The 22,305-nt window shown below is 39.2% G+C and overlaps 1 protein-coding gene across 1 annotated transcript in view; it reads left to right on the top strand.

Annotated features, from left to right (window-relative positions):
- The window catches only part of LOC108717389 (potassium voltage-gated channel subfamily H member 1), a 191,269-nt gene that overhangs the window by 85,139 nt on the left and 83,825 nt on the right, over positions 1–22,305 (top strand). The window contains exons 9-10 of the mRNA XM_041564274.1: positions 15,199–15,398; positions 18,897–19,149. Of these exons, the coding sequence (XP_041420208.1) occupies positions 15,199–15,398; positions 18,897–19,149 (453 nt within the window). The remainder of the gene's footprint in view (positions 1–15,198; positions 15,399–18,896; positions 19,150–22,305) is intronic.

Here is a 22,305-nt window from a genome sequence, read left to right as displayed (position 1 = left end):
GGATAGGTACTGGAAATGTAGGTTCAACAGAAAACACTCTAAAACAACTTTATAGTGTAGCTTTTGTTCAAAAAGCTTAGGCACCAAGATTTTTTGTCAAGTTTAACTTTTCACTGAACTGTTACTAGAGTCTCTTCCCAGAGACTGTTATGTCCATTGCTACTATAGGTACCATCTCTGCCTACTATTCCTGCTATCCTACAATCACAGTCCCTTCCCAGAGACTAATATGCCACTGTTACTATAAACACCATCTTTCCCTACTATACCTGCTATTCCACAGTCACACTCCCTTCCCAGAGACTATTATCCACTGTTACTATAGGCACCATCTCTCCCTACTATACCTGCTATCCCACAGTCACACTCCCTTCCCAGAGACTATTATCCCACTGTTACTATAGGCACCATCTCTCCCTACTATACCTGCTATCCCACAGTCACACTCCTTTCCCAGAGACTATTATCCCACTGTTACTATAGGCACCATCTCTTCCTACTATACCTGCTATCCCACAGTCATACTCCCTTTCCAGGGACTATTATCCCACTGCTACTATAGGCACCATCTCTCCCTACTATACCTGCTATCCCACAGTCACATTCCCTTCCCAGAGACTATTATACTCACTGCTACTATAGGCACCATCTCTCCCTACTATACCTGTTATCCCACGGTAACACTCCCTTCCCAGAGACTATTATCCCACTGTTACTATAGGCACCATCTCTCCCTACTATACCTGCTATCCCACAGTCCCTTCCCAGAGACTATTATCCCTCTGTTACTATAGGCACCATCTCTCCCTACTATACCTGCTATCCCACAGCCACACTCCCTTCCCAGAGACTATTATCTCACTGTTACTATAGGCACCATCTCTCCCTACTATACCTGCTATCCCACAGTCACACTCCCTTCCCAGAGACTCTTATCCCACTGTTACTATAGGCACATCTCTCCCTACTATACCTGCTATCCCACAGTCACACTCCCTTCCCAGAGACTATTATCCACTGTTACTATAGGCACATCTCTCCCTACTATACCTGCTATCCCACAGTCACACTCCCTTCCCAGAGACTATTATCCACTGTTACTATAGGCACCATTTCTGCCTACTATACCTGCTATCCCACAGTCACACTCCCTTCCCAGAGACTATTATCCACTGTTACTATAGACACCATCTCTCCCTACTATACCTGCTATCCCACAGTCACACTCCCTTCCCAGAGACTATTATCCCACTGTTACTATAGGTACCATCTCTCCCTACTATACCTGCTATCCCACAGTCACACTCCCTTCCCAGAGACTATTATCCCACTGTTACTATAGGCACCATCTCTCCCTACTATACCTGCTATCCCACAGTCACACTCCCTTCCCAGAGACTATTATCCACTGTTACTATATGCACCATTTCTCCCTACTACTTGTTTTGATACCTGCTATCCCACAGCCTTAGCTGCTATGATAGGCATCTGCTGCACTGCTGTTCTTAGGGATCCAGGCCGGTCAACACTGTTATGTATTTTGGTTCCAGATGAGTAGTGAAATCATTTTGCTGTCTGACTTCCACAATGTCAGTTTTGTTGGCTTTTAGCTTTTTGTGCCAATGTAGAAGACGAGTGTGAGAGTATCACTTTACTGATTGATTTCTCACTGCCCCCACGATAACTGACACATCTGGAGGGGTGAAACAAAGAGCAGTGAACTTTAAATGTAAGTGTGCAATTTAAACAGCATTTCACTTCATGCCCCAAGAGGGGGGTCATTACATCTTGTTCTTTTAAAGTTCCGACATTACTGTAAATTGGACTAATTCTGTTCCTTAAAATAATGGCTCTTGTGCATTTATAGAAATGAATGCCAAATCAAATAAGAGACTATTAGCAGGTGGATGTTGTTAAATGGGTTTATTGAAGCTGTTCTATACATGGTCCATGCAACACTACATACCACAATGTGTCACGCTGTATTTTGGAGCTCATATATGAGTGGCCAGTTGTTGCTCCTGCTGGTCTGTCTTACTGGCCTATGTTTCTGCAGTATCTACTGAACTAATGTTTCTTTAAAAAAAAAAAAGCAAGGTGAAGCAAGACAAAATGGGCCACCTGAGAAGAGCTCAGCTTCTAATGTGGCTTGAACCGTGTCCACCTCACTTTATTTAAATAGATATGATGCATTTCCCTTTTAAATGAATGCTGTCAAAGTAGTTATCAGCAGCACACCGTAGATTTGCACAAACGTGAAATTTATTGGATCAAAACATTTCAAACAGGGCAACGTTTCGGGCCACCCGGGCCCTTTATCAAGCCTTTTAAATGAATGCTGTGACATGGTGTACTGTAGTTTGAAGTGGGCACCAGGTCGAAGTGGCTCAAGAGGAGTAGAGTTGTCTATGACACTCCTATCAACATGAATTCAAAACCATCCTCTAAGACAGGGATCCCCAACCTTTAGAACCCCTGAGCAACATTCAGAATTAAAAGGAGTTGGGGAGCAACACTAGCATGAAAAATGTTCCTGGGGTGCCAAATAAGGGCTGTGATGGCCATTTGGTAACCTATGTGGATTGTCAACCTACATTGAGGCTCTGTTTGGCAGTATATCTGGTTTTTATGCACCAAGACTTGCCTTCAAGCCAGGAATTCAAAAATAAGCACCTGCTTTGAGGCCACTGGGAGCAACATTCAAGGGGTTGGAGAGCAACATGTTGCTCACAAGCTACTTGTTGGGGATCACTGCTCTAAGATAATAGTTGAACTTAAGTATGAAAATATTTTGTATTTCTCTGCAACCTTCTTTATGTCAAGAATAGTTGTTATCAGTAGTTTGGTCGAATTCTGTCCAAGTCATATATGTCAGGTCTTGATATGAAAGCAAATTTAAAAAAAAAAACATAAAATAAACAAATTACTAACAGGCTGGCAAACAATTCATTATTTTCTCCCATTTTGTAGCCTTTCCATGGAGCTAATTAGTTAAATATTATAGGGGCATGAAGAATTTTTAAGCTTTGTAATAGATGGCCTGAAAGAAGTGGGGCCATCTTTTATTCTGGAGTCAGGTAGGTCCACTTTGGGTTACAGTCGCGCTGGATGTCCTCTAGTCACTTGGGCAAAGAATTTTTTATGCTGTTGCTTTATTTGAAAACAGGAAGCATGGTCCTGGGGGCAAATGTCTAGACTTCTTGCCACCTCATTAAAGTGAATTGCAGGTCAATTAATTGGTTATGTTTAGTAAAGCTTTCTCTCTCCATATAAAGCATCCTCAGAATTCCATCCCCATCCCCGTGTTCTCTAGAAGCAACCTTTCTTATTTCTCTAGTTATGAGACATACCATTGCCTTAAGCAAAGCACCCTTTTGCTAAAATTCTGTTCTCTCTATTCTTCTAACTTCTGTTCTTACTTTAAAACTATAGTTACATTATTTTTCCCCAGTATTTAGATAATGAAAATGGTTTCCTTATTAAAATAAACATACAGAAGAATCCCCCCCCCTTTTACCGTATGCTCATTGTGAACAAACCAATCACAGTTAAACAATTACAGTTGTACAGGTATGAGATCCATTATCCATCCATTATCTAGAAACCCATTATCCAAAAAGCTCAGAATTACGGAAAGGCCGTCTCCCATAGACTCCATTTTATTCAAATAATCCACATTTTTAAAAATGATTTTCTTTTTCTCTGTAATAATAAGACAGTAGCTTGTACTTGATCCAAACTAAGATATACTGAATACTTATTGGAAGCAAAACCGGCTTATTGGTTTATTTAATGTTTACATCATTTTCTAGTAGACTTAAGTTAGGAAGATCCAAATTACAAAAAGATCCATTATTGGAAAACCCCAGGTCGCGAGCATTCTGGATAACAGGTTCCATACCTGTACTTGAGATGCCCTTGTGTTTACATAAAAAATTGTGCTTGATCAGGGAATTTTAATGGCCATTACACTTATTAATTGTTTTAATGTTTATTAAGATAAAGCTCCAACTTTCCTAATGTTGATCTTAATTCTGTTTTAGTGGATTTACGATAAACGGAGGGACGGGATGTTCTCTGCTGAGTTTCCACCACTGACAGTTAATAGATTTTCTATGTAATCATTAACCCTTCTTTTAAAAGCCATCAGTCTTTGAAAAAAAAACCCAGAACAAACACATCTTAATTGTTTGCTTGTGGAGAAAGTCACTGTATGCTTCTTCATTATTTCATAGTAAGCCTAGGCCAAGCCCTTGTTCCAAGGCTGGGGCTGGAGTACAGATGGAGCTATAATAGTGCTAAAATAGATTGGAACATGGTTTGGGAGTTGAGGTTCCAAAGACTTTGCTATTTAAATGCAAATTGAATATACACATCTGATTATATGCAATTTTAGCAAATAATCTCCATTCTCAGGGTTTTTGCTGGAGATGAAGCAGCCATGGTTGTAGAGCAGCTCTGCAGTTGTAGATGGATCCCTATTTAAGTTTGTCTAGCCCTGGAGCCAATCCTCTGCCGGAACTGGCAACCGTAAATTGCAATGGCTGCATATGTTTGGCAGGCTGGGTGAGAGGAGGCACATAGATGCCCCCTAGTTTAGTAGTCATTGCCCTGGACACATAATTGATCATATACATGTAACACTATTGTAAACTGAGTGGCACCGTTCACCCCAATACTTTGCTCTGGATGAGACCTTAATTCTCAGTGGGTAAGCCCTCGCAATGATACGGAGGCAGGGTGTAGTACAACTGTAAATAGGTGCAGTGCACAATAACTGGGTGTCAGTAGTTCTTGCAACATAAACAGAGCATGTGTTTAATGAACAGAGTGATCCACAAAGGAGTGTACATAAAGATCAAGCAGGAACAAAGAGCAATTGTGGATAGGCATATGCTGTACTCACAAGCACCAACAGCCAGTATCAGTCCCCACAGGGAAGAGAACATACACAACAGCAAAGGTACACCCAGCTTTCAGCCTTTTCCCTAAGTGGAACCCAGGGAATCTCTACATCCCTTAGTCTGTAACTTAGTCCCTACTTTGGGCCATTAGTACCCAGGATCTTGATACCACTCACAGTCCTCGTAGGAGCCTCAGGCTGCTCAGCTGAATAACCTGACTGTCTGTCACTCCTAGAGTGACCTATTAAGGTGAGTAGCCTATCTTTACTAGACCTAACCCGTCTAGGTTCCACTTGTTTCTCCTGCCTGCTCAAAATGGACCCTAAGCACATGGATGCTCAGGACTATATACTTTAGCACAGTGCCATCTACTGGACACTGGACAACTATAGGGGTTATACTGTAGCTCAGGGATCCCCAACCTTTTGAACCTGTGAGCAACATTCAGAAGTAAAAGGAGTTGGGAAGCAACACTAGTATGAAAAATGTTCTTGGGGTGCCAAATAAGTGCTGCGATTGGCCATTTTTAGCCTCTATGTGGATTGTCAACCTACATTGAGGCTTTGTGTGGCAGTGCACTTGGTTTTTATACAACCAAAACTTGCCTCCAAGCCTGGAATTCAAAAATAAGCTCCTGCTTTGAGGCCACTAAGAGTAACATCCAAGAGGTTGGAGAGCAACATGTTGCTCACGAGCTACTGGTTGGGGATCACTGCTGTAGCTAAAGGCAGGAAAAGGAAACAGGTTCCCCTCCTAACTGTATTTTAGGACCCCGTTTAGGAGGCTATAACACTAGGGGACTGCCTCGGTTAATACTGGGAGACTAATTTACCAGTCCCTAACATACAGTAGGTGTAGATGGATGTAAGAAAACAATAGCCAATGCTGAGTATAATGATGAAGCTATACTATACCACCATACTATGAATAATTTGATCAGTGCTGCCAAGAAGGGAGATTTATGGAATTAATTTACAAACAGAGCATAGCAAGACCTAGAGGAAAGTCAACTATAAAGGCAGTTTACAAGAATATTTTTTGATAAGCAGTTATGTTGCAGTTCTGTCTAAGATGTTATATTGAGATCCATTTATATTGTTGTCCTATGATTTGTTTCTCTATAAAATGGGATGCTTAGTCTACACGAAAAGATTGCTGATTAGATACTATTCCCATAAACACCAGTTTTGTGCAGGAGAAGTAAAGACTGGGTGATATTACCGTATACTGTTCTTGTGCTCTGAGCCATTTGCCAAATGTGCCTTTCTGCCTTTTGTCCCATATTAACATGACAGAAAATAGCAGGAGGCAGCAAATTTGTTGTTTTTTTACATTCAATAAGAAACATTAAGCTGTCAAATTAACCGCCATGGAGAACTGCCTTATTCAGATTGAGTGTCATCATGTTCCTCTCTCAAATTAAAGGAGTTCTAAGGCTGGGAAGGTGGAATCTCCAAGTCTGATAGTGAAGGTCATTGAGAATTAAAATAACCTGATGGTTGTTGTCTGGAATGGAGAAAAAGTCCAAAATAAGGTCACAAGATCCAAACAAAAACTGGGGTCACTTGTAAGAAACTCAACTGGAAGGTCTCCATTAATTGCATTTAATTGAAATACAATCCATGTCGCCCTTCAACCTAGATCTAATAACCAATATCAACCAATCAGCATGTTCATAAGGTTTGCAATTGTGGTGGATTGTAGATTTAATTTACAGCAGGGTGCACAGTGGTGTGTTGTTGGATACTATCACTTCCATGGAAGAATAGACTGCAAGGCTGGTGCACTTAAAGGGATACTGTCATGGGAAAAAAAAATGTTTTTTCAAAATGAATCAGTTAATAGTGCTGCTCCAGCAGAATTCTGCACTGAAATCCATTTCTCAAAAGAGCAAACAGATTTTTTTATATTCAATTTTGAAATCTGACATGGGGCTAGACATTTTGTCAATTTCCCAGCTGCCCCTTGTCATGTGACTTGTGCCTGCACTTTAGGAGAGAAATGCTTTCTGGCAGGCTGCTGTTTTTCCTTCTCAATGTAACTGAATGTGTCTCAGTGAGACATGGGTTTTTACTATTAAGTGCTGTTCTTAGATCTACCAGGCAGCTGTTATCTTGAGTTAGGGAGCTGCTATCTGGTTACCTTCCCATTGTTCTTTTGTTTGGCTGCTGGGGGGGGGGGCTGATATCACTCCAACTTGCAGTACAGCAGTAAAGAGTGATTGAAGTTTATCAGAGCACAAGTCACATGACTTGGGGCAGCTGGGAAATTGACAATATGTCTAGCCCCATGTCAGATTTCAAAATTGAATATGAAAAAATCTATTTGCTCTTTTGAGAAATGGATTCCAGTGCAGAATTCTGCTGGAGCAGCACTATTAACTGATTCATTTTGAAAAAAATTTTTTTTCCCATGACAGTATCCCTTTAAGGGCAAAGGGTCTGTACTATGTGTATTCTATATTTACATGGTAGACTTATCTTCCAAACTACCAGAGAATGTCCTGGTGAGCCCCTGTCAAGGACAGCCCCTATCAGCCCTTTTATATTTCCACCATAGGTTTATGTGAGAGTGGGTGCTGTGAGAGTGGGTGCTCAATGTAATGTTCCCTGGTGGACCCTGTCCGATATTTTACATATCCCACAGTGACCTGCAGCTTTTTACCACTTAGTCTATGGTTTGTATCAACTTAAATAATGAATATATTTGCCATAATGCTACTGTTGTAGCAGTCAATATATTTGCAGGTCTTTCAAGTTAATAAATTCTATGGGGTGAAAAGAAATTAAACCGAAACACAGTGTTCCTTTGCCCAATAAAATAGTTCCTTTACAGCACAATGACTCATCATCAGGCAATTAATGTTTATATTTTCTCTCATATGGGTGTATTTATTTTCTTTGAATAAAACAATCCAGATTTTATTCTGATGTGCGCAGACAGATGGTCCTCGCTGATCTCCCATATGCTCAGTGCTTTAGCACATTAAACAAAAGCGATCGTCTGAACAAATTCCCTCAAGTCACCCAGCATAAATCATGTTAACACTTTTATTCCTATCAACTGATTCACACATTTCTCTTCATCGAGAAAAGTTCTAATAATTTGGGGTTTTGTCCTCAAAACAATAGAACAAAACTCATTTTACTGTTCTATGGAAGGGTTTAAGTCAACCTTCCTTCATGGTAGACCACTAACTTGTGGCTTGAGTGTTTGCTCTGCAGTTTTATTTGGGTTTTTATGACTTGATACATGGGTTGAGCTAAGCTTCTTGTGTAACTATGAACCCTCCCACCTCTAATTTATCATTGGTCCAGGAGGTAACACAAATAGATATTTCTTAAGTTATGGAGATATCCAGCAGTTCCTCAAGAGGAGAAGTCTTGCAAATACACAAAGAAGGGACTGATTCATGCAAATACAATGACCCTGTGTTTCACTGCTGAAAAGATCATATTTTTATAAAAACAATTAGGATCAGAAAATTGCCATTGGCCATTCTCATTTCATGGTAAACTCTATATAGCAGTCTATTTTTATAGGCAAACAAGTCCCAGCATGACTCCTGCAACATTTCTGGTATTTTTCTAATGGTTTTTATTACATTACCCTATAAAAATGATAAAAATACAGGGACATAATTCTTACATTCTTAATACCATACTATGTTTCAGATTTAATTTTAATAAGAAAAACTCATCTTGCAATTCAGTTCCAGATGTTTCCATAGACCCAGATGCACTTCAATGAGAAAAACTTCTCACTGTTTATGGAAATTGTAATCTAGGGGAAAAATCTGGAACTTGATTTAGGAGAAAAGTTTCCTTTCCTCAAATTAAATCTTGCCCATATGTTTTCATGTGATAAACCATTAAATATTGTTTTCTTACTGAATTTGGCCCAATATTCTTTAAGCCTGTTGGGCTAACCTAGATGCTACATTAATGTTTCTAACATTCAATGGGTACATTATAGAGATATTATATTTAATCATGGCGCAAAACCAGTTCCGTATAATACAGGTATTAGACCTATTATCCAGAATGCTCGAGCCCTAGGGTTTTCCGGATAACAGAACTTTCCATATTTCAGATCTTCATACATTCATACATATTTATTAAAGTCTGACTGCCAATAATTTGAAAAATGTAAGCTTTTTTTTAATATAAAATCAGAATTTTTAGTAGGAAAAAACTTGAATATGTCAAGATTTAATATACCCTGAGGATGGAAAAAGTCCAAATACGAAAATCCAGCATCTCAGATCTACCGAGGTTGTATATAAGTCAATGGGAGAGGCCCCGGATTACAGAACTTTCCATAATTCAGATCTTCATACATTAAGGGGGTTATTTATTAAAGTCTGAATGCCAATAACTAAAAAAATGTCAGTTTTTTGTAATATAAAATCTGAATTTTTAGTAGGAAAAAAACTTGAATTTGTCAAGATTTATTATACCCTGAGGATGGAAAAAGTCCAAATACGAAAATCCGACATCTCAAATCTAACAAAGTTGTATATAAGTCAATGGTAGAGGCCCCTATCCCATTTGGAAGTTTCTGTTGTTTTCAAAAAATAAATAAGGTCCAATGTGGATTCTAGTTTGGTCGGACTTTTTTTATTAAAATAATCAAAAATATTTGGATTTTAATAAACAAGGCCCCGTTCTACTAGAAAATCCTGTAAATGTTAAATAAAACCAATAGGCTGGCTTTGCTTCCAATAAGGATTAATTATATCTTAGTTTGGATCAAGTACAAGGAACTGTTTTATTACTACAGAGAAAAAGTAAATCCTTTTTAAGAATGTAATTGTTTGATTATAATGAAGTCTATGGGAGATGACCTTTCTGTAATTCAGATCTTTCTGGATAACAGGTTTCTGGATAATGGATCTCTTACCTGTACCAATATTCAGCAGGGAAGAGATTGATGTGCATAAAATGCACTTTTAGAGTTTTTGGTTCATATTTTCATTGTGTCACAAAGAGGACTGGCAGATGGACTTTGCTGCAGGTTGGATATTGATGCAATGGCTGAGCTGAAAGTACAACTCATTTCTAAGCCATGAAAGCTGAAAAGCTTTAACGCCAAACATGACCACATTAAGTAGAGATGGTACCTTCCTTTTCTTGTTAAAGGGATCCTGTCATCGGAAAACATGTTAATAGTGCTACTCCAGCAGAATTCTGCACTGAAATCCATTTCTCAAAAGAGCAAACAGATTTTTTTATATTCAATTTTGAAATCTGACATGGGGCTAGACATATTGTCAATTTCCCAGCTGCCCCTGGTCATGTGACTTGTGCCTGCACTTTAGGAGAGAAATGCTTTCTGGCAGGCTGCTGTTTTTCCTTCTCAATGTAACTGAATGTGTCTCAGTGGGACATGGGTTTTTACTATTGAGTGCTGTTCTTAGATCTATCAGGCAGCTGTTATCTTGTGTTAGGGAGCTGTTATCTGGTTACCTTCCCATTGTTCTTTTGTTTGGCTGCTGAGGGTAAAAGGGAGGGGGTGATATCACTCCAACTTGCAGTACAGCAGTAAAGAGTGATTGAAGTTTATCAGAGCACAAGTCACATGACTTGGGGCCGCTGGGAAATTGACAATATATCTAGCCCCATGTCAGATTTCAAAATTGAATATAAAAAAATCTGCTAATCTGCTCTTTTGAGAAATGGATTTCAGTGCACAATTCTGCTGGAGCAGTACTATTAGTAGTACATTTTCCCATGCCAGTATCCCTTTAATGTAATAAATCTAAAAACCTCTTTCTCTCTCCTATAGGTGGAGTACCTATTTAAAGTAATTTAAAGTTGCATGGACGTCTTTATTATAAATGTTGGTGCAAATGCTTGAAGTTAACACTTTTTTTTGCAAATGCCCAGGGAACTTTAAAGACAAGAGAGTTAATATAATGCCCTACACATGAGCCCACTGTATGTTCCATATGTTATGAAATGTCTGGAGAAAACCGGTTACCCAAAAAAAGTTTACGATAGGACTGTTGCAGGCAATCCCGCTTAAAAAAGGAAAAGTCGCCAGTGTTTTTTCAACTTTAATGCATTTTCGGCAGACATGATATGATGTAAGTAACAGAAGATTGAGGAAGATGTAGCTACTTTTTAGCACTTCGTCTGGTCTGAGGTGGCAAAGTCAATTCTGGTGAAAGAGGTAACGTCAGTAAAATCCGCACTTTACTAAATTTGTGGAGTAACGACCTTTCGCCAGAGAGAAAAAGTCACCTGGCGATAGAGTGCGAATAAATGCTAGTGATGGTCTCTTTCACTAGCGAATTGGCGCCTGTTAGTGAATTGCCGATGTTGCTGCAGATGGTAACGCAAGTGAAAAGTCGCTAGCGTTAACCACTTCGCCCTTTAGTGAATCTGCCCCTTAATCTGGAAGGGCCAAGTGTATGGTCATAATCTAGATGTTTGAAGGCTTTATAGAGAAGCTAAGCTTTGGAACAAAGGAAGTGAGGTTATGTCTGTTGACTGTATATATAATAATATATATAAAATGTATATAATAATTTATTCAGGAGCAAAAACGGCAAAACTGCCACTGTTTTTGTGTAGCCATGCAATGCATTTCTGAACCAATTACAGATAGATCACGTGTCATCTTAAAGTGCAATGAGCCGGTGGATCTGGGCTGATTGGAAACAATGCGTCAAGATCTTGTGTGAATGTACCTTTGAGCGTCAGTCCTACCTTGGACTTTATTTATTTTCTAATCTCGTGCATAAATGATTTTTGTCACGGTAATGTTGAAGCAACATCGCATCTCAGCACCTTCATACTGAGCACAGCACGCGGTTATTATCTTTATCCAATACTGTTACGCTTCTCAAAGCCATTGATTGATTTAACCTTCAAATAATCTTGTTGATTCATTTGTAAAATTCATTCCGAGCATCACTTAGTGGCGTTCTATCCTAGGAGCAACGCACTGTCAGTCAGAAGCCAGCTGTAAATGGCAAGAATGAACAAATGTGTTTAAGATCGATGTTTACCTTTTTATGATATATAAAAAAAATGATTTGTTAAGTCAAGGTTAAAGATAATCAGTTCCGAAGAGAAAGCATCAACAGAAGGGCCAAGCAAACTTCAGATCTCCAGTGAGTTCATGATCTAGTCATGTTATGTAGAAGAACTTGTTCTATCCAACACCCCTATTCTACACAGGTACAGCCATCAGATTGGTGTTCAGTGCAAGTATTTTCTTCACCAATGTTTATCCCTAGCACTGTGCATTCCAATCATAAATAATCCAAATAGATAATACTAGTGATGGGCGAATTTGTCCCATTTCGCTTTGCTGGAAAATTATGGCGAAAATGGTGGAAAAATCATTTTGACACGCAACAATTTTTATGCGCTCAACTATTCTGATGCACGCCCAAATTTATTTGATGCGGTGGTTTTTTTGCCAATGAATTTTCGCAACGTTTTTGAGAAATGCAGAGATTCGCTGCAAATTTGCGCCTGGCGAATTTATTCGTCCCTCCTAGATATTACAGCTCCCAAAAGTCTTCTTCATAGAACGTAAGAAAGGTTTTTCCTTTACAAATACTCTGCAGTTAGTTGTGCATTGCCGTGTAACAGCTGATTGGCAGCTTGCTTAGGAGTATTACACATCCCTCATATTTCCATGTGCAGACAGCTGGCAGGTGCCTGGGCGACAGATAGAAACGCATCACAAATCCTTCACTGCTGCACAATATGACAGACTCTATCAAAGGCTTCATGGAAAACAACTGGCAACTATTTTTACAGGTTCACTTTGTGGGCGGATTTACGAGCAAAATTGTTTGCACTTTATATTAGCACAAGTTCATTACTCAGGTATTGTGCAGAATTTATATTTCCCTGACCTAAGCCAAAAGCAATAAAGCCCAGGAAATGGATAAGTTGCCACTGAACAGAGCATTGACTTTAATCCTTATTGGAAGCAAAACCAGCCTATTGTGTTTATTTAATGTTTACATGATTTTCTAGTAGACTTAAGGTATGAAGATCTTAATTACGGAAAGATCTGTTACTGAAAAACTCCAGGTCCCGAGCATTCTGGATAACAGGTCCCATACCTGAACAGGAAAAATTGGCAACATTGTTACTGCAGTTACTACACTGTTTTTTTAATTATTTCTCTATACGTCTAGAAAACACAATATTTATTAGGTGGTTATTTATTAAAGTCAGAATGTTGAAAACTCAAAAAAAATGATTTTTGTCACTCGAAAACTCGAATTTTTAGTGGAAAAAAACCTCAATTTTTTAGTGGAAAAAAACCTCAATTTTTTAGTGGAAAAAAAATAGAATTTTTCGAGATTTGTTATACCCCCCCCAAAAAAAAGCCCAAATCTGAAAATCCACCATCTCAGACCTGTCAGGGTCCTGTATAAGTCAATGAGAGAGGTACCTATCTCAAATTTAAGTTATTGGGGTCTTCAGGGGGGTTTTTTTCCACTTTTCGCATCATCCAAAAATCTCCGATTTTTCAAGGCTTTTTGAGGCTTTAAAGATTTTTTTAGAGCATTGTTCAGCGTTTTTCATTCACACTTTTTTTGATATTCAATTTCACGGCATTCATTGTTTTGAATTTATTTCTTGTTTCTAAAACCTCTAAAATCCCTGCCCCGAGTGTTTCCTGCTGAATTTCCCTTTCAAAAAAAAAAAAATCCCAAGCATGTATTTATCATTTGTAGCTCGATTTTTTCTCTTTCATGCTCAAGTTTTCTCAACAGCAAAAATACTCAAGAAAAATGTCTGTAATTAGGGCAAGTTTTCTATTGACTTTGATGTTAAAGAAATTCATGGCAATTGTCAAGAATGCTCAGCTACATTTTGTCAGGTTTTGTCTATGAAAAACTGCATCGCTTCCTCTAAAGCCCAAGACTGCAATCTTTGTTTTAATCATAGGATTTTCTGGCAGATGCTTGGAATGGGAAATAGTAGATAATAGGAAATACTGTGGGTGAGAGGTCTATAAGGACATAACTATGTGAATATTACTGCTGATATTACACAAGGAGCCAGTGCCCCATTGGAAGTCTTTTGGACATATAGTTTACTAGGCAGACTACAACTCATTAAATGTACCAGTGATGGGGATATTTGTGAAGATATTCCATTAATAGGGTTAATAGTGTGTGTAAGCTTTTACCTTTGGATCTATACAGGGAATTGTGGGCATTATTTGTATGGATAAAGCAGGTGATCAGAAGCCTCAGCATTTGACTTTTGAGATCCTAACCTTAAAGGAGGACTAAACTTAAAAATGAATGTGGCTAAAAATGCCATATTTTATATAGTGAAATTATTGCACCAGCCTAAAGTTTCAGCTTGTCAATAGCAGCAATGATCCAGGACTTCAAACTTGTCACAGGGGGTCACCATCTTGGAAAGTGTCTGTGACACTCACATGCTCAGTGGGCTCTGAGCAGCTGTTGAGAAGCTAAACTTAGGGGTCGTCACTAATTATCCAGCAGAAAATGAGCTTCCCCTGTAATATAAGCTGATGCTACAGGTTTGCTGATTATTAAATTCTGATGCTAATTGCACTGGTTTCTGTGCTGCCATGTAGTAATTATGTGTATTAATTACTAATCAGCCTTATATTTTGACATTTCTATTCTATGTGTACTGTATATTGTGAGTGGGTCCCTAAGCTCAGTAAGTGACAGCAGCACAGAGCATGTGCAGTGAATCAGCAGAAAAGAAGATGGGGAGCTACTGGGGCCTCTTTGGAGACACAGATCTTTACCGATAAAGGGCTGTGGTTGCCTTGAGCACAAAACATAATGTACAACATTTCTACCTACTTCTTTAGTTAATCTTTAGTTCTCCTTTAATGCTGAATACCATTGCTGAGGGTGCTTTTGTTTCTCTGCTACAGAACAGAATGAAGAATTCTTGCAAGAATATATTAAGCCTCCTCTTGCCACAGCAGCAATCACACAAGTGCCTCAGGACAAAGTCCGACTATGGCCAGAGAAATTTTCCAGCTGGACTTTATTATGTAGTAATAACACTTTAATTGCTTTCTTAAAGGTCCTGGCACTTGGGTCTCCTTGGCTTCACCTCAGTCAAAGACCTTCTAGGCATCTAGACAGCTTTCCAATAAGCATATTACACTTCAGTAGCCGCTTGCTCAGCACTGAAATCCTCTTGAAACTCTAGTGCCGTACTAGATAATGACTGAGAATATTATTATGATTACACCATATGTCTTGGTTCAGACAATGTGCACTAAAAATATGTTTTTCTTTCTATTTTTCGATTTGTTTTAGCACTTCTATATGCAACTATATTTGGTAACGTCACAACTATCTTCCAGCAAATGTACGCCAACACAAACCGGTACCATGAAATGTTAAACAGCGTTCGGGATTTCCTCAAACTCTACCAAGTACCCAAGGGACTGAGTGAGCGTGTGATGGATTATATTGTCTCCACATGGTCCATGTCTAGGGGTATAGATACTGAAAAGGTAAGTGTCCTTTAGTTTACATTACATTCTCTTAATACATTTTTAAAAAAAAAAAGTGGTGTTGCCGAGAGAGTTTGGTGCACTGATGCAAATTTGATATTTCTGAGCATTTTTCAGAAGCAGATAATGCCCTGGAAGTGGGGATGCTCTGAAATGCATACAATGGAGAGTACATATTGACATACAGTATATTGTATCAAAACATACTCTTGCACTACCACATCATTGCCAATGTGTCCATCCTGCCTTTTCTTGTGAATGGTGTGCAACTGCGCCTACTGATTCAGGGAAATCCTGCAGCTACCTCCACCTTGGACCTGACGGTACCTGAGAAGTTCCCACCGTAGGCTGTGACGCACCAGACTTGTGCTCAGTGAATCATGTGCAAACACCGAATTTGAAAATGCCAGATGCAACATGGAATTATGATTGGGAAACCCTGCCTTATGGTTAAAAAATTGCACTTGACAAACTACACTTGCATTCTTGAAGGACCCTATGGCGTTTCATTTCTATTTAAATGAGGAGTTGTAGCTCCACTCTCACCTAAAAATTAGCACAATGAATAGGAAATATTTTGAAATTACATTCTATCTATAGTTTAAGTTTTAAAACATTCTATATTTTCCTATTTTTGTCATTCTAAAGCACTAATTTGGAATTTGGGCTATTTTCACAGACCATAAACCCTCCATCCTTTATATAGAAAAGTGCAATTTCTTTAGTGTTGAATAAACAAACTCCTCCTTTCTCTAAGCAGCAGCCTTTAGCAGCTCATTATCAGGGACTTATCAGTGGACTGGTAATTAGTTTTATTTAGTGGAGCAGAACCCAGTTAGAATTCAGCCATTTTAAATGACAATTTAACTCTTGAGGGTGATGTTTCATTTGCATATATGTAGGGATGCACCGAATCCAGGATTCGGTTCGGGATTAGGCCAGGATTCTGACTTTTTCAGCAGGATTCGGATTTGGGCGAATTTTTGCCCGGCCGAACCGAATCCTTGTTTGCATATGCAAATTAGGGGTGGGGAGGGAAGTTGCGTGACTTTTTGTCCCAAAACAAGGAAGTAGAAAAAAAATTCCCCTTCCCACCCCTAATTTTCATATGCAAATTAGGATTCAGTATTCGGCCGAATCTTTCACAAAGGATTCGGGGGTTTGGCCGAATTCAAAATAGTGGATTTGGTGCATCCCTACATATATGACTGAAGTGACGTGGTAATTCGTCCTTGATAAGCTTTTTGCTAATTGCCTCTTCAGTTCTATTACAGTATACTGGTCTGTTAATGCTTGGAATCTATACTGTACTAACTGTATTGAGAATGTGTCAAATCACATATAAATCAAGAACAATTTATTTGGGTTTTTCTTAAATAAATATTTGCACCAGCCATTTATTCGATGACTATGGATTTCACATTGTTAAATAACATCTGTAAAATTCTAAATTCTGATAACGTGATCCATGTTTGTATTCAGATTGAGTTTAATTCAGTCTGTATCTGCTACTATTGCAATTATCCCCTATATTACTGTAAAGTAGAATTCTGTGCACAGAGGAATATGCTGATCAACCAATTATAACCATTCTCCAGGGATTCAGATATATTGATTTATTCTGTTTAACCAAATTAGATGAAAACTGATTAGAAAAATCCACTTCTTAAAGTAACATGCCACATTACCTGTGATCTTTAATGAACAAATAATGAATTGAGATCATGATCAGCTTTATCTTCAGATCAATTGATTACATCTAAGGAATCTCATAACTGTTTATTTGGCCATGTTAAATTATTGCATGTTGGCATTACTAGATGTAGAGCTTCATTGGGCTAAATTGCTAGGTAAGAAAAGGCATGGTGCAAACCTATGTCTATATAGTCAGGAACTGCTGCTTGAAGGCAAATATTGAGATGGCCCTAAATTATAAGAAGGGTACAGGTAGCATAGAATAACTAGGTGGCTTGGCATAGACAAGTAGAGTGTAAGCAGACAAGCTCTTTGGATGCCACAGCTGATAAGTAGTTACTGCATATTTACTTTGACGTTGATGTTCTACACCCAAGTGTGCATATGTGGTTGCTGTCAAAGTGGAAATGGACAGTTCTGAGCAATAGCTTATGGGTAACAAAGGACTCCATGTTCCCTTAACTACAGGCAAATCTATTGTAGCCAAGGAAATGCCCTGTGCAATATTCTGTTGTGCCAGGAAGGTGATATATGAACCACATTCATAGGAGGCCACTTTAATGTTGACCTGTTCTATTGAAGTACTGTATTTGAGGTTTCTCGATAATTAGTTCAGGGCATGGTTTGACTATTATTATATGATATATATATAGTGCCAACAAGTTTAAGCAGCACTTCGCAGAGATTGTTCATCCTTCACATCAGTCCCCACCCCAGTGGAGTCTATATGTTCCCTTACACTCAACACACTCGGGTATATTTATTTTGAATCAAATTGCTTGGTGTTGTTTTTTAAAATATAGTTATGGAATATGATTAAATTCAGCACACTTATAAGACTAATAGCAAACAGAACATTAACACTGTTAGCCTTCAGGTTACTACAGTCTGGTATTCTGCCAGAGGGAGTTACTGCATACCACCCTATAGAATTGCAAATACAGTATATACCATGAATTAAGCTGGTTGATTTTACAATAATTTTTTTTATTTAGCCCAGCATTTTTTGCATCTTAGTTATCCCTCATTTCAATTATGGTTGTCATGCCCACTTGGGGTATGGTCTTATATTCCCCTATAAAGCAAACCAAAACCCAAACAAGGACAACCATCTCATCATGTGTAGGGTCATCAACAACTACAGTATTTGGATCCACTGTTGTCTAGTCCTACTGCATAGGGACTTTCTTATGGTCTTCCCTCTTCCAAGGCAGGCCAACTAGACTAAACACATGAGTAATCAAAGTGAACCTATGGAATAATAGTTGGGAATCCTCTTGTGTGTTACCAACATAATGGAGATGCACTAACTGAATGTTTTTAGATGCTGATAACTGTGAAATCCTCTCTTCTAAAGCTGTAATTAGATTTGAAACTTAAAATCCTTTAGTTTGTCATCAAATTGCTTTCTATGCAGATGTTTTCCTAAAATTCCATCTTAATTCCACCACTACTGATGGCCCTATATGGATGCAAAAAAACAAAAAAACGCCAGTGTTAGCAATAATGTGTTAGACTTTTTTAACAATATCAGTGTCAGTGGTGGCTATGGCAGCAAATCTCTAATGAAACTTTGGAATTACAGCAAACTCCAATATGTAGGTAACTACAAGTTTTCTTTTATCCAAACACCCAGTTCATCAGAGCGGGCACATTGCTAAGGAGCATGTATGGATGCAAGTTCTTTTGTGAATATCGTCAATAAACCTTCAATTTTGCAGTTGTTCTTGTGTTTGAAAAAGAGCCTTATTGTTTTCTGATGGGGCTAAAATAATAATTTGCTGTATTTTCCACTTACTGTAGGTTTTGCAGATCTGCCCTAAGGACATGCGAGCAGACATCTGTGTGCACCTGAACCGGAAAGTTTTCAAGGAGCACCCAGCCTTTCGACTGGCAAGTGATGGCTGCCTACGAGCCTTGGCCATGGAATTTCAAACCGCACACTGTGCACCTGGGGATTTAATATATCATGCAGGAGAAAGTATCGATACACTGTGCTTTGTGGTTTCTGGCTCTTTGGAAGTCATCCAAGATGATGAAGTAGTTGCAATTTTGGGTAAGTTTTTTTAGTTGGTCCTATATTTTTCCTTCCAATCCACTGTCTTAAAATAACTGCTGAAAAGCCACAGACCTGTTCGAAATATTGAAATATCCAGCCTGCAGCTTTTCAGCTCTCTGCAGTCTTAAGAAATGATGAAATGTGAATCAAATTGGAAAGGAAATGCAAATTTCTGCAAAAGGAGCCTGATGTGCTCAGTAGGTATAGAAGATTTACAAATGACTTTCATCATACCTGCAACCCTTTTTTGTGCCCATCCTTATATTTTCTCACTTTAGAGATCCCTTCTTGTTCAGAAGCAATAAGAATAATATTTCCGTTGTTCCCACAAAAATCCCCTTCGGACTGAGGCAATAAAACAAGGCCAATTAGCCGTGCAGTCTTGTGGTACTATCTTCTATCAGTTTCCTGGCTGGGTGAGAGTAACTGGATCTGTGCTTTCCTTTTAAGTGACTTCACATTGATTCAGGATAAAAGTCATCTCTCCTTGTCTGGCCAAGGGCATAGAGATGTGAAGAAGCAGGGCAGGAGGTAATAAAGCATACAAGTAGAATAAATGCAGTTTCTAATGGATATGGATTGACGTTGGGATACTTGGCTAGTCAGCTGGATATTCTGCAAATTTGTCCATACACCGTCAGCTTGGGCCTCCCTTTTGGCCTATCAGACGTTAGAATTTTAAAGGCCAGATATCCTCAATATACCATACTGCAAATTAGTGATTATGTCGAGTTCAAACTCGCTAACCTCACACCATGAGGGTGACTATGATCCAGTCCTGGATTCTTAAATTCCTGATTCCATTTATTTCTAACTAGTTGCATGAAATAAAGTCTCAAAAATGACCTGGAGTGGATCAGTATCACCCTAATGTTATGACAGGAGTCCCCAACTTATTATACCAGTGAGCCACATTGAAATGTAAAAAGAGTTGGGGAGTAACAAAAGCATGAAAAAGTCCATGGGGATGCCAATTAAGGGCTTTTATAGGCCATTTTGTTACCCCCTATTAGGGATGTAGCGAACGTCGGAAAAAAAGTTCGCGAACATATTCGCGAACTTGCGCAAAAACGCGAGCGGTTCGCGAACGGTTCGCGAACCCCATAGACTTCAATGGGAAGGCGAACTTTAACATCTAGAAAAGACATTTCTGGCCAGAAAAATGATTTTAAAGTTGTTTAAAGGGTGCAACGACCTGGACAGTGGCATGCCAGAGGGGGATCAAGGGCAAAAATGTATCTGAAAAATCTGCCTGTTATTGCAGCAGTCAGCAGATGAGATCAGAAGCAGGACAGCTGCCCACTGCAGCTACATACAGAGCACTGCAGTAGAAGGTAGATTACTAGCCAGCAAAGCTACCTAAGCTTAAATGTCCCTCAAACCCCTGCAGACTTCTGTCCCTCCAATAACAGAGCAGTATCAAAACGATTACTAGCCAGCAAACTTTCAACTGTCCCTGAAATCACTAACAGGCAGCAGCTCTCTCCCTACACTATCTCTTCAGCACACACAGGCAGAGTGAAAAAACGCTGCAGGGCTTCGGTTTTTATAGGGAAGGGGAGTGGTCCAGGGGAGAGCTTCCTGATTGGCTGCCATGTACCTGCTGGTCTGGGGTGAGAGGGCAAAAAAAAGCGCCAACAATGGCGAACCCAAAATGGCGAACGTCGCGCGACGTTCGCGAACTTCCGGCGAGCGCGAACACCCGATGTTCGCGCGAACAAGTTCGCCGGCGAACAGTTCGCGACATCTCTACCCCCTATGTGAACTGGCAGGAGAGAGACAGAACACCTGGTTTTTATGCAACCAAAGCTTGCCTCCAAGCCAGGAATTCAAAATTAGCACCTGCTTTGAGGGGTTGGTGAGAAACATGTTGCTCACAAGCCACTGGTTGGGGATCACTGTGTTATGGAGTTAAGCTGAGATTTTTAAAAGATCCGATCCTCATCGTGAGACCATGATTTTCTCGGAACGATCGTACGAATTGACCATCAACTAAAAAGACCAATTTGCCAAGCTGCCTGCTTGGCCCTACAAACATAGATAGATTGCACTGGTAACGACAAAGATTTTTTGACCTGGCCGATCAATTTCCTGACAGATGTCGGCCGAAAAATTGTAAGATGTACGATCGTTCGAATCCCACTAACCGCACGTTAATTTAGAAGGATTGGTTGGACTTCCCTAAAATCGGTCGTTCGGCAAGAAGAATCGTCGAGTCTATGGGGAGCTTAAGTCAATGTCTTTACAGCTCTTATGTCCCCATTATTTTCCCATAAAGAATAACGTAAGTCTTGATGAAACATAAGGTTTAACTACCCCCATGGCTGGTGGGTGAGCTAGGTTAAATCTCACTGGTTGGTCACCAAAATGTAACGGTGTGTATTTTCAGACATTGGGTTTTAGCTACCACATGGGTCTCCATAAAATTGCATTTCTGCTGTACGTTTGCCTCAAATGAAAAAAATCCATATGTAACGCAATCTATTGATGACTGATAAGTGTCCTATCTTCTGTGCAGCCTTTGGAGACTTTTTTTTAGAAGAGCAATTCCCCTTACAATTACCTATGACATACTGTGACACTATCATTCTAAATCATTTACAAACTGGTATTCGTTCCCTTTACCATCTAATGGCTATTGACTTATTCAGCCTTTTGTCCGGGGTTGGAATTTATACTATTTTAGACCTTTTGACTGCTTTGGATTGCTAAGATCACTGGAATTACCAACCAAGTTTTTGTTGGAATGACAGAATACAGCAACCTCCCATAAACATACAGTAGCAATGAAATCCTTGCCTCAAACCTATAGTGCCAACAAGTAATGCAACCCTTTACAGTAGTCTTGGTGTAACTAGATATTGATGGGCCCCAAAGCAAATTCTTTTTTAGGCCCCCAAAATATCTGGATATTTATTGGAATTGTATATGAATTAGGGTCTCATGGGGCCCCTATACCTCCTGGACCCCCTGCAGGGTCTGCTTCCTCTGTAGTTACACCCCTGAGTCTTGGCTTTACATATTGCTTAGGTCTGTTACTCTAATGACTCCATGACATTACAGAAAAATCCCAGAACATCAGACACATAATAAACTTTCATTTAAAAGGGTCACCTTCACCTTTAAACCACTCAGGAAAGACCTATATCTGCT

The sequence above is a fragment of the Xenopus laevis genome, chromosome 5S (assembly GCF_017654675.1).
Source record: "Xenopus laevis strain J_2021 chromosome 5S, Xenopus_laevis_v10.1, whole genome shotgun sequence".
In the NCBI taxonomy this organism is placed as follows: domain Eukaryota; kingdom Metazoa; phylum Chordata; class Amphibia; order Anura; family Pipidae; genus Xenopus; species Xenopus laevis.
The sequence above is the reverse complement of the archived record's forward strand: the minus strand, read 5'-3'. Positions and strand labels throughout refer to the sequence as shown.